Source organism: Acomys minous (genome assembly GCF_964271855.1).
Source record: "Acomys minous genome assembly, chromosome: 9".
In the NCBI taxonomy this organism is placed as follows: Eukaryota; Metazoa; Chordata; class Mammalia; order Rodentia; family Muridae; genus Acomys; species Acomys minous.
In genome coordinates, this window is record NC_140490.1 from 115,202,712 (window position 1) to 115,216,146 (window position 13,435).

Sequence of the window (13,435 nt, forward strand, 5' to 3'; positions counted from 1 at the left end):
CCCTCGGGAGTCGCTGTCCTCACACCCTCGGGAGTCTCTGTCCTCACACCCTCGGGAGTCGCTGTCCTCACACCCTCGGGAGTCGCTGTCCTCACACCCTCGGGAGTCTCTGTCCTCACACCCTCGGGAGTCGCTGTCCTCACACCCTAGGGAGTCGCTGTCCTCACACCCTAGGGAGTCGCTGTCCTCACACCCTAGGGAGTCGCTGTCCTCACACCCTAGGGAGTCGCTGTCCTCACACCCTAGGGAGTCGCTGTCCTCACACCCTAGGGAGTCGCTGTCCTCACACCCTAGGGAGTCGCTGTCCTCACACCCTAGGGAGTCGCTGTCCTCACACCCTAGGGAGTCGCTGTCCTCACACCCTCGGGAGTCGCTGTCCTCACACCCTCGGGAGTCGCTGTCCTCACACCCTCGGGAGTCGCTGTCCTCACACCCTCGGGAGTCGCTGTCCTCACACCCTCGGGAGTCACTGTCCTCACACCCTAGGGAGTCGCTGTCCTCACACCCTCGGGAGTCGCTGTCCTCACACCCTAGGGAGTCGCTGTCCTCACACCCTAGGGAGTCGCTGTCCTCACACCCTAGGGAGTCGCTGTCCTCACACCCTAGGGAGTCGCTGTCCTCACACCCTAGGGAGTCACTGTCTATCTTTCAAAACATTTCCCAGGCAGTTTCTTTGTCTATTAAAGTTTGAGAGCCATAGGCACATATTTTTAATACTTTCTCGAGGCAGCACGATTTATACTCCAAGCCTTCCCTGAAGTGTCCCACAGCAAGAGTCCGCATGTCTGTCTGAGAACTCTCAGACATAAAAAGGACTTAGACAACTCCTCCCATGCGCAACAAATAAAAACTTACAGAGGCACCAACTTGCCAATATCGAATTTTGTATAATGAATACTTTGGTGTGCTTATAAAGCGAATATGCGTGGTTTGAAAATAACAAGAGGCATAGGGGATTGCTAAGTACTTGCAATTATTTCAAGTGGCTGCACAGAAAATAAGTGAAGGTATCATAAAGCAGGTGTAATTAGGAGTAATGGAATAAAATTAAGCATGGAAAAATTTACTCGGTGTCGGAATGCATTTTGCTCACAGCAAGGTCAGTGGCCCCTGTGGTGGTTCCCTTCAAGTGGCTGAACTCCTTCCTCCAGGTTAAGTAATTTTCAAACTACGCTAAGGGAGCTTTTAGAAATGGGAGGTTCTCAAAAGCTCCTTTAACTGTCTAAGTATTGATCTGGATGGTTTAATACAGCATTTCCTTACTGGATTTAAGCATTTCCTGTTGCCAAATTGCCCTTCGGCTGCTTTATTAACTAGGCCTTTCAAACACCCCATTGAGGTCCAGTAAGAATTTTTTACCTCCGCTTTTCACATTAAAGAACCCTAAGGTACAGAAGTAGAGGGGCCTCGCCAAGGTCGTCCTGCAAGGCGTCAGCAGCTGTGTGTGTTCTGCAAGTCAGCCGCTGAGTGTGCGCAGTCTTCATCCTCCTGCTCATTTAAATCAGCTTGTACTCATTCCAGCCCCTCTGAGGTTGGGAGGGAAAGGGAAGATAACCCGTGGATGATTGCTAAAGTCACTGTTTAATGGGTGTTGTTGTTGTTGTTGTTGTTGTTGTTGTTGTTGTTGTTTTTGCTGTTGTACGGATTACTGTGAATGTTTATGCTATGCTGCAAATACAACGCACCGTGTCTGCGTTATTTCAGCTCTTAACAAATAGCGCAATAATATTAGGTGCGTTGAACCATTCATTTGAACCGTATATTTCAATTGGTTTGAGTTGGTATATTATGCCAAATGACTGCTCTGAAAGAAATCTTGCTCATGTTGAACTTGTTGTAGACCTCACGGTGAAGAGGTATGGATTGGTAAAGCAAGGTCCTAATGCTACTGATCCTGTGCTCAAATGTAGGTAGCCCTATTCAGAGTACAGTGGTACAGTCGCACCCTCAGAATTTCTCCATTAAAGCAGTGTGAGCTTCTGTGAGCCACTGCCCTCATAATGCGCAGACTTCCACTAAGCATGACTGATCTGCTCAGATCTCACTCCTGGACACTGGGGGCGGGGAAAATGCTCATAATGAATGGGTATATTGCTTACTTCACCGTCCTTCATCCTGGCCATAAAGAAGTTCCAGGTCTCTTGTGTTAAATAAAAACTGATATAAAGTGGGGTGGGGGAGAAAAAATGGGAAATGCTTACCCAAGTGTCATATTTCTCTAAAGATGGTCACTTTTATTGGCGTAGAGGAGGAAGCGGTGGTAGACAGATTCAGAGTAGATGCAGGAACGGACGCTCGTCCATCACGGCCCTATTTTAAAGCTCTCCTGCCTTTCCATTGAGACTGAAGTCAAGACATAACTCTGCTCTTAACTACCGCCAGTCAAGGGAAACGGCGAGAATCTTATTCTCTCACCGAGCCCCATCACATCCCGTCCGCCCTAGCTTCCCAAAGGTGTGCTCAGTTTCAGTCCATCCTTCCTCCAAGGGTCACCATCTGAAAGTATATTTTAGGCTGTCTAATTCCACAGAAATGTTCCCCAAGGCGTACAGTCTCCTCCTCTGCCCAACCATTTTATAAATAAACTCTACGTGGGAAGGCCATCTTTCTAGCCTCCTTCCAGCCAACACATGTACAGGGAAACTTAATCATCTGCAAGTCTGCTCTCGATTACGAGGGATAAACATGAAATGGCCCTACACTGAAGCGTCAGAGCACACACAGCCCACAGTGCAAGCGACAGAGCTGGGAAAGGGCGGGTGAAATGGATTCTGCTAAGCACTTACTGGGTGGTCGGCGTCAAGCTCGGTACCGTACATGAGAACTCTGTGAGAGCATCTGTCTAGCTCCGAGATCTTCCGAGGGAACCACGGCACGTCCTCGAGTTCTGTTGGAAATGGCGCAGGTTCAATATTAGCTCACAGATAGCATTTTTCCCTTTTGCTACAGCATTTGTCAGACTGTAAAATCGCCCAACAAGAAGAGAAAAAAAAAAAAGACCCTTGCCTTCTTCCTCTGTCCAGATGTTCTCAGGCGGATTCAGAGTCACAATGGTGGTCTGAAACTTCAGCAACTGGATGAGCTCATTGAATTCTGTTTTGCCACATTCACAGTCCACAAAGATTTCAACTTCGGAACTTCTTCGCCGGGATCTCCTAGACTCAATATGAAGCATGTTGACATGTTTTTCCTGTGGAAACATGAGTAATATCCCTAAGTCACACTACGGTCACAATGAATGGGACACTAGTCTTGTGCACTTGTCAAGTGCTGAGCGCAAGAGAACTCTTCCAGCTGCTATTTTTACTACTAAGAAAGGCAAGTTGTCATGCCTCTGAGTGGGTTGCCTTGTCTCATAACAAAAATGGGAGGGCGTTGAAGACACAGAAAAGACGCTGTAAAATACATCCTGATCGTAGGCATCACTTCCCAGGGAGGACCACACCCCGCTGCTACCATGGGATTGACAAAGAGACCGTCCACTACGCTACCATAACTTAATATCCTAAATTGCGTATTCTCATATTCTTTAAAAACACAAGATGCGAGTGCTTAATGCTACAGTAATAAAAGGCTCACTTTTAAAAATAAAGTTTAAGAGTAAATCAATCATTTGCAGTCAGACATGATGGCTCATGCCTAAAATCCCAACACTCAGACGTGACTGACGGAGCCCAGAGAACTGCAAATTCCTCTAGGCCACATCGCAAGCCCCTGTTATATAAGACCAAAAAAAATAAAAATGAAGCAACTCTTTCTAAAAAGTGAATAATTAAAATGGCAGGCAGAAAATAGAAGGCATTAAAAAAATGCCTAAGATTTGGAAAATGTTGATCAAAGCAAAGCCCAAATTTTAGGAGAAGAGAGAGAAACAGGAACAGCGTACCAAAAGGGCATCTCCCAGGCAAAAAGGAGACCAACTTATGTGTAGTGAAGAGGCAGAGCACAGCAGCAGTAGCCCCTAAGTAGGACACACAGGAACGGCCTCTGGCATCTGCCAGGCTAGCTTCACCACAAGGCAACACGCCACAGCCGTCACTTTGTGAATCTCTTTGTAATAAGCATTTCCGGGAATAACGGTAACTTTAATGCTTAAAAGCCTGGTTTAAGTGTCCCATTGAGGCACCTTTCTCCTTTGATAATTGTAGCCTAAGGTCTCCTTTCCCCAGCCTGCCCCATCATGTCAGGGACTGCACTCTGGAGGTCACGCAGTTTCTGATACAATCCTAGATGTTCTGTTTCTGTTTTTATTGAGCTTTGTAATAATGCTGTATTTTATAAATTGGCTAATAATAAAAGTGGGATTATTATTAAGTTCAAGGCCCAAGAGACTCCACATTTGTTGTGTCACTTCGGGCTTTTAGTGTTTGGTTGAATTAGAGTAGGTATTTTTAGACCAGGGCACTGAGGTTCCAATGGGTTAAGTGGTTTAGCTAAGATACGGTGACTAGCTGATGGCAGAGTGCAAATTCAAAGTGTGAACCCCTTCTCCAGGGATTTTTCCACTGCACCCAGCTGTCTAATTGAATTGGCTTGCCTCTGGGCACCGTATGGACACAGTCCTACACGGCATAATTATGTGTAAAATACTACTACAGATTTCCATTAGCACTGTTTATGGTACCTGATCCTTTCTTCAAGGCCAAAAGGGAACAAGGAAACATTTTCTGAATCAGGTTAATTCCCCATCTGTGATCATCCAGAGGCATCAGAAATAATGCCTCCTGTCTGCATTTTCCAAAACAATCTCACGTCATTTCATCCCAGCAATCCAGTTACGTGGGAATTACTGTTAATGCCATTTTACAAATGAAGAAATTGAACTGAGGACCACATAATGGTTAGCCAACCCAGCAGAACTCAGGTCCAGGAAGACCTGATTTCTTTATCTTACAACTCTGGCGACCAGCCATCACTCCTAACAAAATGCATTTGTAAGGGTCTTTGCTCAAGGTGGAGGCGGCATCAGAACACAGCATTCCTCCTCACCCAAGCTCTTTATTTAGGACTCAAGAATTTGTGCCAGGGACTATGCCATACCTTTCTATAAGACACTACTTCAATGTACATATAAGGAAGGACAGTAATTCCACTTTACAAAACACACATTGTTAAGCTCATGAAATGAGCCTTATGAGAATAAGTGTCTATGTTCATGTATCTCATTTTATGCAATAAATATGGCCTCATTACTTGTGTACCACTCAAATTTAGCAAATCAAAGGAGGGTAAAGACTCGATATTTTGGAGCACTGTGTGTGTGTGTGTGTGTGTGTGTGTGTGTGTGTGTGTGTGTGTATGTATGTATGTATTTGTGTGTGTAGTGTATGTGTGTATGTGTGTATATGTGTGTGTATTTGTGTGTGTATGTGTGTATATGTATGTGTGTATGTGTGTGTGTAGTGTATGTGTGTTTATATGTGTGTGTGTGTATTTGTGTGTGTATGTGTGTGTATTTGTGTGTGTGTATTTGTGTGTGTGTGTGTTTGCAGACTTTCTCACATGGCAACAATCAGCATGGGTTCCCAACAGGCTACCTCTGAATTAACAAATTAAAGTTCACATGAGCCTTCTTATTTCACTGTTGGGCAGAGCAAATTCCTTGTGGCATTTGGTTCCTTCGAACCTTTCACGACGTTACCCAGAAATGGACTCAGGGATGCCTTAATGACAGACGCAGGCCTGTAGGCAAGCACGCAGCCACCATTAAGGCTGCATGAGGGCGATCTGCATTTACCTGGAAGAGGCGCAGGGCCTTCACCAGCCCACCAACTTCGTTCTTCAAGGAGAACACGACAGCTGTCTTGCCGCTCTCTAGAGCGTCGCTTTTGCCGCTCTCTTTGCTGCTTTTCTTGTCCTCGTCTTTGCTAGCGATTGCTTTACTTAGCTTTAAGAAAGTAAAAGCACAAAAAAAAACCCATTACATTCCAGTGGTTTCCATAATTTAACTTGTCCAGTGATTCCACTTAAATGCTGGAGCCCCTGCCCATCACACAAACTCAAACTGGAGTGGGCATGGCACTCAGCTCTCAGTCTCAAGCACTAGTCTAATTTATGCTGAGATGTTCTTTGCGCTGTTTCAAGGTGGTGCCTAGAAAATTAACTTAAAGGGAGGTCAGGTTTGCTTTACTTTAATGGTGGTAAAAATCTGATTATCAGTAAGTACAGTGGTTCTCAACCTTACTAATGCTTAATACATACAGTTCCTTACATTATGGTGATCCCAAACCATGAAATGATTTTTGTTGCTACTTCAAAACTGTGATTTTGGGCTGGAGAGATGGCTCAGAGGTTAAGAGCACTGGCTGCTCTTCCAGAGGTCATGAGTTCAATTCCCAGCAACCACATGGTGCCTCACAATCATCTGTAATATAATCTAATGCCCTCTTCTGGTCTGCAGGTGTAAATGCAGCTGTATACATAATAAATAAATAAATAAACTGTGATTTTGCTACTGTTATGAATCATAATGTAACCATCTGATATTTCTGATGGTCCTAGATGACCCCTGTGAAAGAGTAGTTGGGGAGAAAAGGGGATCCCCAAAGGGGTCACAACCCACAGGTTGAGAACCACTGAGTGAGTACAAACAACTATACATAGATAATTTCTCCCTTTCTTTTTTGGATAATTTTTAAGGATTAAATCTGATTATTCATCTTAGTTGTCTCATATGTAAACTATATTAATCACTAAATATACCAAGTATAAGACTAAACCTTTTTTTTTTTCAACAGTAAAGCGTCTAAGACAAAAGTATTTATTTCATCCTGAAGCATGTCAGGGCACACAACTTTTAGGATAACTTCTGCAATGAGACCCACGTTGCCAGTTCAAAGCATCAGTCTGAATCTACAGAGCAGTGTGCCCAGTGTAGAAGACTGAGTCCAAAAAGTGACTGGTACATTTCAGCCACAAATAAAACAGGCGGTCGGAAAGCCAGAAGAGAAGATGAGAACCAGCTAGTTAAGCATTAGGCACACACTGAGCAAGAACAAAGCTTTTTCTGGCTAAAGACAAAATTTACAGGTTCTAGCAATCCAGAGCACACTGCAGCCTGTGTGAAGCCACGCTGGAAACACCCCATCCGACAATGAAAAGCATGATGGTCTGTCTTGTACTCATCTCATATGAGCACAGAGATGGACAGAGAGCTGTCTCCCTGGCTAATGGTGGGGTCACATAACCGCACCAGTCTACTGCATCCTCGTGGAAATGAGACCTGCACACTTACGTGGAACCCAGTGAGAAGTGACTTGGCACTGTCTTCCTTCTACTTTTCTGCTGGCTTTACTTTCACACATCAAGATTGCCTCGCTCACTGAGTTTATGTAGGAATAGATATTTTATTATTTATGCTGGCATTGGCATTTGGCAGTACGTCTAGTCATTAAAAGCTCAAATGTCTTCCTGTCCCCAACATCTGCTTCCTCCTCTCCACACAATACCCATATCTCATGTGTCTAAGGAGCATTTTTGTGTGAAAGGGTCATACATTAACCATAACTGAAGGGGGGGGGGTTGTGCATTTTCCTCCTAGCAGTTTATTATGACTTCCGAATTCCTCAATGTAACATCTCATCCAAATATTCATGACACTTGAGTGTTAGACAATCTATTTTACATTTTGGCCTCATTTCCACAAATTGATTTAAATCATTCTAAGAAAGTTGATGTGACTATTTTCAACATTTGTGTAGTAACGGGTAGAATGAGAGTACTTGGAGCCATGCCAATAGACCCAGTTTTTCTCTGGCAAGTGGGATTTGGAATTGGTTGATAAGAAAGGAGGACAACTACTAAGCCTCCCCTAAAATGTTTAGTGACAGAAGCCTGGATATATTTTTATTGCATGTTAGTAAAACAAAAGCACTGTGTTTATTAAATCTCACGACTATTGCTCAAGTTAGGGTCTCAACCTTTGCAAACATGGTAACTTTACAAACACTATTCTGTCAGTATTTCAAGCACACAATGAATCTTGTAAATATTGAAACAAGCAAAATATTTTTTTTCATTATCTCATCAACCAAACTTTAAAAGGGGGATAACATGGCTTGTAGGAGAACCTTTGAAGGGCACCGGTTCCAAAACTACACTCAAAACCTGCACTCAAGAACACACACATTAGTCCTGTGTTTAAGGGCAAGTTTTGAGGAAGGTGTAGGAGACAGTAACGCCTTGAAGAAACCAACAAGACACATTTAATTCATTCTCCCAGATCTTCCTTATCGGCCTTCCAGTGTTCTATACCTTGAGGGAGGAGTGAATTTGGGACATTGGGTTCACATAATCTTTCATTCTTCATGATAGAAAAACTTCACCTTGTACCTGAGGCAAGTTTGTCTCCTAGCAATTCGCCCAGCTGCCTTACTTGTGGAGAGCTAAGGCAGACAGATGGGAGGTGGTGAGACAAGACTACAGGGAAGGAGGGAGTGGAACCGCATGCTTACTCTACAGCAGGTGCCCATATGGTGAGGTTAAGACAATTGATGCCCTAGAGAACACTGGGAAGTGCCAGATACTCGATACTCACTGTTAAGCTGCCAAGAAGCTGGTGCTCTTCGGGCACTGCTGAATCCAGGGACAAACCTCTCTTGGCCCAGTATTTACTGGAAAACATCATCATTGCGGGCTGCATGGATCCCGATGTAATTTTCTTTCTCAGCAGCAGGGGGGACCAGAGGAGCAGCCTTTGGCAGAGATGGAGGAGGAAGAACACGGTGGTAGCAGCCTGCTCCGGGCGCTGTCCGGAACCCTGGTGCTGAAGAGCAATGCGCTTCCTCCCCTCCCTGCGTCCCTTTATATGAGTGACTGGGGACTGATGGAAAGCTGATTAGAAAAAAACTCATTTCTGGTTGCTGATGGCCACAGTCAGATTACAGATCTGAAGCCTGGGGTTATCTGTGTTCATGATGAGGTTTGCTTGTTTCATAGGTCGAGTAGCTCTTTGGGAAGAGATGATGAGGAACAATATTCAGAGTTATTTTTCTCCTTGCCACAAAACCCCAGTCCTCTCATTTTAACTCTCAGGCCTGCTACTGGAAGGCTACACTCAGTCTTTAAGTAACTATGAATTTAAGGCCTTTGTGCTTCCTAAAAGTAAGAAAATAATTTAAGAAAGGCTTTTCTGAGACCTGGCACGTTATGATGTGCAAACTTTACAGGTTTGTGCATGTGTACAAAAGATCTGTTTCCCAAACCTGTTGTGTCTCTATGTAGGAGGATACTCTGGCTATTGTACTGGAAAAAATGCAGGCTTTGAACTTAGTTCAGACACTAACCCTCTAGAATGTTTCTCACTACATAAAAAATATATATATGAAAACAAAATGCCCATAAACCTGTCATTCCTTGATATTTTCGGTGGCTACAGATTGTCCCACTCCATCTGTGACTTGATCACATCCAGAAATTTGACAGGCACAGATAAAATTATACCCTTACGTTTCCAATTTTAGAAAGGCACAGGAAAGCTTGCCAATCCATTGAAGAATGGAAAATTTTTAACCAAGTGTACATGTTTAACTAAAGAATTAAACAAAACCTGGGACACATACAGTTTGTTTACATAGAAAACAAAATGAAGATTCTTCAAAACATCTATTGGATTCTAATTGTTTTTAGAGACTTGAGGGTTTGTGATTATTATTTGATTCGACTCTAGAAATAATCATTCAGCTTGTATTTCCTCCAAAGACCAGTACTCAAAGGTTAATAGGAAAAGCAAGTATTAATAAATTAACTGAATTAACCATAAAAATTAGAGTTGACACTGCTAAGTGCTTAGTTTTTGTCAGTTTCTGATCTGAACATTTTCTGTGCAGTTTTATAGGTCATAAAATTATCAGCATCATAACAACATTTACAGGGAGTTACTGACATTGTGTGTGTGTGTGTGTGTGTGTGTGTACTAAGGCATGAAAGTCCTAGGTAAATTAACAAAGGTTCGCATGTTCCAAAGAATATCCAAAGTGGGATCTAACTTCAGCCAATTTGGCTCTAGGATCCATATTCTCCACCATTGTATTGTATTTGTCTCCTAAATTACTCCAAACAAGAAGAATGAAAACAAAAGTGGGCTCAACAGACCAGATTATAGGGTCATGCATAGAAGAGATGTTTAACTCAACAAATATGAAACTGAATCCTGAGGATGCAAAGGAGCGGGAGACACAGCACTGACCCAAACACATCACAGGCACCTGAGAGAATCAAGTTGTCCCATGACCAAGTGGAACAAAGGGTATCGACCTCACTGCAGAAGACAGCAAAAGCAAAGGGCAGAGTGGTTCGTGCTACATTATGAAGTCTGGAGGCTCTTTAGGAAGCTGTCTGAACTGAATCTTTAAAAGTGAATTTGACAGTGTTGTAGACAATGTAAAACAGCAAAGAGATGATTTAAGGTAAGAGGGAGCAACATAACAAAATGTTTAGGGAGCCATTATTGTTCAACCATGATGTAGTCTAGTGTTAGGGCAAGTATGCCCCCATGAGACAAAACGAAAAAGGAAAACAAGGTCTAGATTGTGGCAAGATTTCCAAGACACTGTATAGCATCGCACTTTATCACCTTTTCCTGTGAGAGCCAAGTGGAAGGGGCTTTCAAAAATGCAATCATCTAAACATAGTGGCATCTTAGAACAGTAGTACCTTGAAAGCAGACTTCAGATTAAAGATATAAAACTGAATTTAAACCATCCAGAATACACCAGCTTGAATTAAGATGGTAGATTAACAATGCAATGAGAAGAACCAGAAATGTGAAAAGGACAAAAATCTAGAGGCTACTGTCCCTGCTAAAATGTGGAGGGAGTGGGGAAAAAATACTGGTAACCATGAACCATGAATCGCTCAACCTTCACCTTCTTCCAGTAGATGGTAACTAAACAGAGACCCACAACTAGACAAACAGCAGAGGAGGAGGCACCCCAGAGCACTCAGCACTGAATGACATGTCTGTATCAAACACTTTCCTCCAAGGTATCAATGCAGAAACGGAAGCACAGCGTATGAGCTAGAGGTACTGCACGTCTCCAAGGAAACAGTGTCACCCAGACACTACAGGACCAATGCCCATACAAAGTCACAGAGACTGTGACTGCATGCACAAGACTTGGACAAATCCAAACCAGGCCAAAGAACAAAAAACAAACAAAAAAAATCCAGCCCAGTGAGAAGTGGGCACGAAGTCCCACCCCTAGCCAAGAAGCTATTTGCAACTGAAAGGAGAAATCTGTTTTCTCTAATCAAGTGTCATTGGGTACATCAATCACACTCCAGGACAGGCCCCATGCCCAGAAGCAGTGAGCCAACACAAAACGTTCTCTCTCTCTCTCTCTCTCTCTCTCTCTCTCTCTCTCTCTCTCTCTCTCTCTCTCTCTCTCTCTCTCTGTGAGTGTGTGTGTGTGTGTGTGTGTGTGTGTGTGTGTGTGTGTGTGTGTGTGTGCTTTTTTGTTTTGGTATTTTTGTCTTATTGTTTTGATCTTTGATTTTTGTTTTGCTCCTTTTTTCTTTTCAGCTTGGGGTTTGTGCTTGACAGAGAGGGAGGAAAGAACATTAAGTAGAATGGATAAGGAAGTGTTGGATCTGGAAAGAGTTGGAAAAAGGGAAAAATACTAGCAAAATAAATTATATGGAACAATGCTATTTTAAAATGCCTCCCCAAAAGAATATTTAAATCCATTTAAAGTATCTATTGGGGCTACTAGAAATTGTAACCACTTTTGTTCACTTAAAAAATAGATGGAAGCAACATAGAGGGGTTCTTTTCTTCTTAAGGCACACAGGAGTAATAAAAGTTAACAAGCAGCAGCAATGGACACTAGAAGCATAATAATGGAATATAAGAGTGACCAAAAACTTTGTGGACACAAAAAAGCTGAATTATCAATAGACTGAGAAGCAACTCCATTTACACATGAGGATCTCCTAAATGCTCCATATCATCTCTGGCATTCTGAGTGAACGGAGGAGTCCACGAAAGAGTTGTCCAGTCCGTAAGACAACTCCAAAATCCACAATGAATTTAGTAATAAATGGAGTGTGGCACTTCATAAGGACAGACATATAGATAAATGGACTAGGTCTCATAGCTATTAAATAATCTACTGTATTTGTGGGCCATGGTTTTCCAAGAGAGGCTCCAACATAATGTGGTGGGAAAATAATAATCTGACCAACTAATCACATGGCACAAGATCTCAGTTGGCACGTCTATAATGCAACCCTTATATGGTTCAGAGAAAACCCTGGAAGAGGATAGCAGAAAGATTATAATGAGCCGAGGACTGGCATACCTGCTGCTAGATAGTACCTTCTAGATTTGCACCCATGAAACTTCAGCAGGATGGTTGCCTACACAAATCTTCATAGAGAAACACGCCAATGTGGGTGAGGAGATGTTCACACCCTCCCCCAGCTGAAAAACTACACACAACCAATGGCTGCTGGGACGAGTCCTCTGATGAGTCAGCCAGTCCCAATGGGTCAGCCCCAATCACATGTACAGACAATCAAAAACAAATGGACTTAGTAGGGTTTGCATGCATGTGTGCATGTGTGTGTACATAAAACAGTAATAATTAAAGAAGAAGCAGACATAAGTTTGGCAGGGAGTGGGGGATACAAGAGAGGAGTTGGAGAGGAAATGACGTATAGTACTCATTTATGAAATGATCAAAAAGTAAAAATTTAAAAACCAGTCTATATTATAGGAGAAAATACCTATTGTACCTCATACAGAATAAAGATCTCTTATTATAATTCAGCGACATGAAGAGTTTAATAGATACAGCTCCAAAGAAGTGGTTACCAAGCACATGAAAAAATGTTAATATATATCAGCCAGGCACAGTGGTGCATGCCTTTGATCTCAGCACTCAGGGAGGCAGAGGCAGGTAGCTCGCTGAGTTCGAGGCCGCCTGATCAAAAAGATAGCCAGGGCTACACAGAGAAACCCTGTATATATATACACACACATATATACTTAATAGAGGAATAAAAATCAAATAAAAAATAAGATGCTATTTCAGACCCAGTGGGGTAGTTAGAATCAAAATAAGTGCCTGTGACACTGTAAAGTGATGTAGTCATTCCAAATAATGGTTTGGTGGTCCCTCAGTATGACCCAGAAGCTTTTACCCCAGGTATGTGGAAAGTAACGTGGTTTCTTTTTTCCTAAGACTTGTAGTAGCTAGAATTCAACAACTGAACTCTTGGGTATACATCCCCCGAAAGAGAAAACACAACCACAAAAAGCCTGTACCAGATTGCTCACAGCAATATGTTTCATAAAAATAATTAAAATGTCACCAATTGATGAGAAAGCAAGCAAAATATTATGTATTGTAAGTTGAGTAACACTTGGTGGTGCAAAGGAGTGGGATACACAATCCCCTGAATTGATGGAAGATCACAACTGGGATGAACGTTG

At 42.8% G+C, this 13,435-nt stretch overlaps 1 protein-coding gene across 1 annotated transcript in view; it reads right to left on the minus strand.

The window, feature by feature from the left end:
* TPH2 (tryptophan hydroxylase 2) overlaps positions 1–13,435 on the minus strand; it is a 112,598-nt gene that overhangs the window by 92,651 nt on the left and 6,512 nt on the right. Inside the window, exons 2-5 of the mRNA XM_084795156.1 lie at positions 8,537–8,948; positions 5,738–5,887; positions 3,007–3,190; positions 2,787–2,887 (exon numbers count right to left, since the gene is read on the minus strand). Of these exons, the coding sequence (XP_084651282.1) occupies positions 2,787–2,887; positions 3,007–3,190; positions 5,738–5,887; positions 8,537–8,641 (540 nt within the window). The 5' untranslated portion in view covers positions 8,642–8,948. The remainder of the gene's footprint in view (positions 1–2,786; positions 2,888–3,006; positions 3,191–5,737; positions 5,888–8,536; positions 8,949–13,435) is intronic.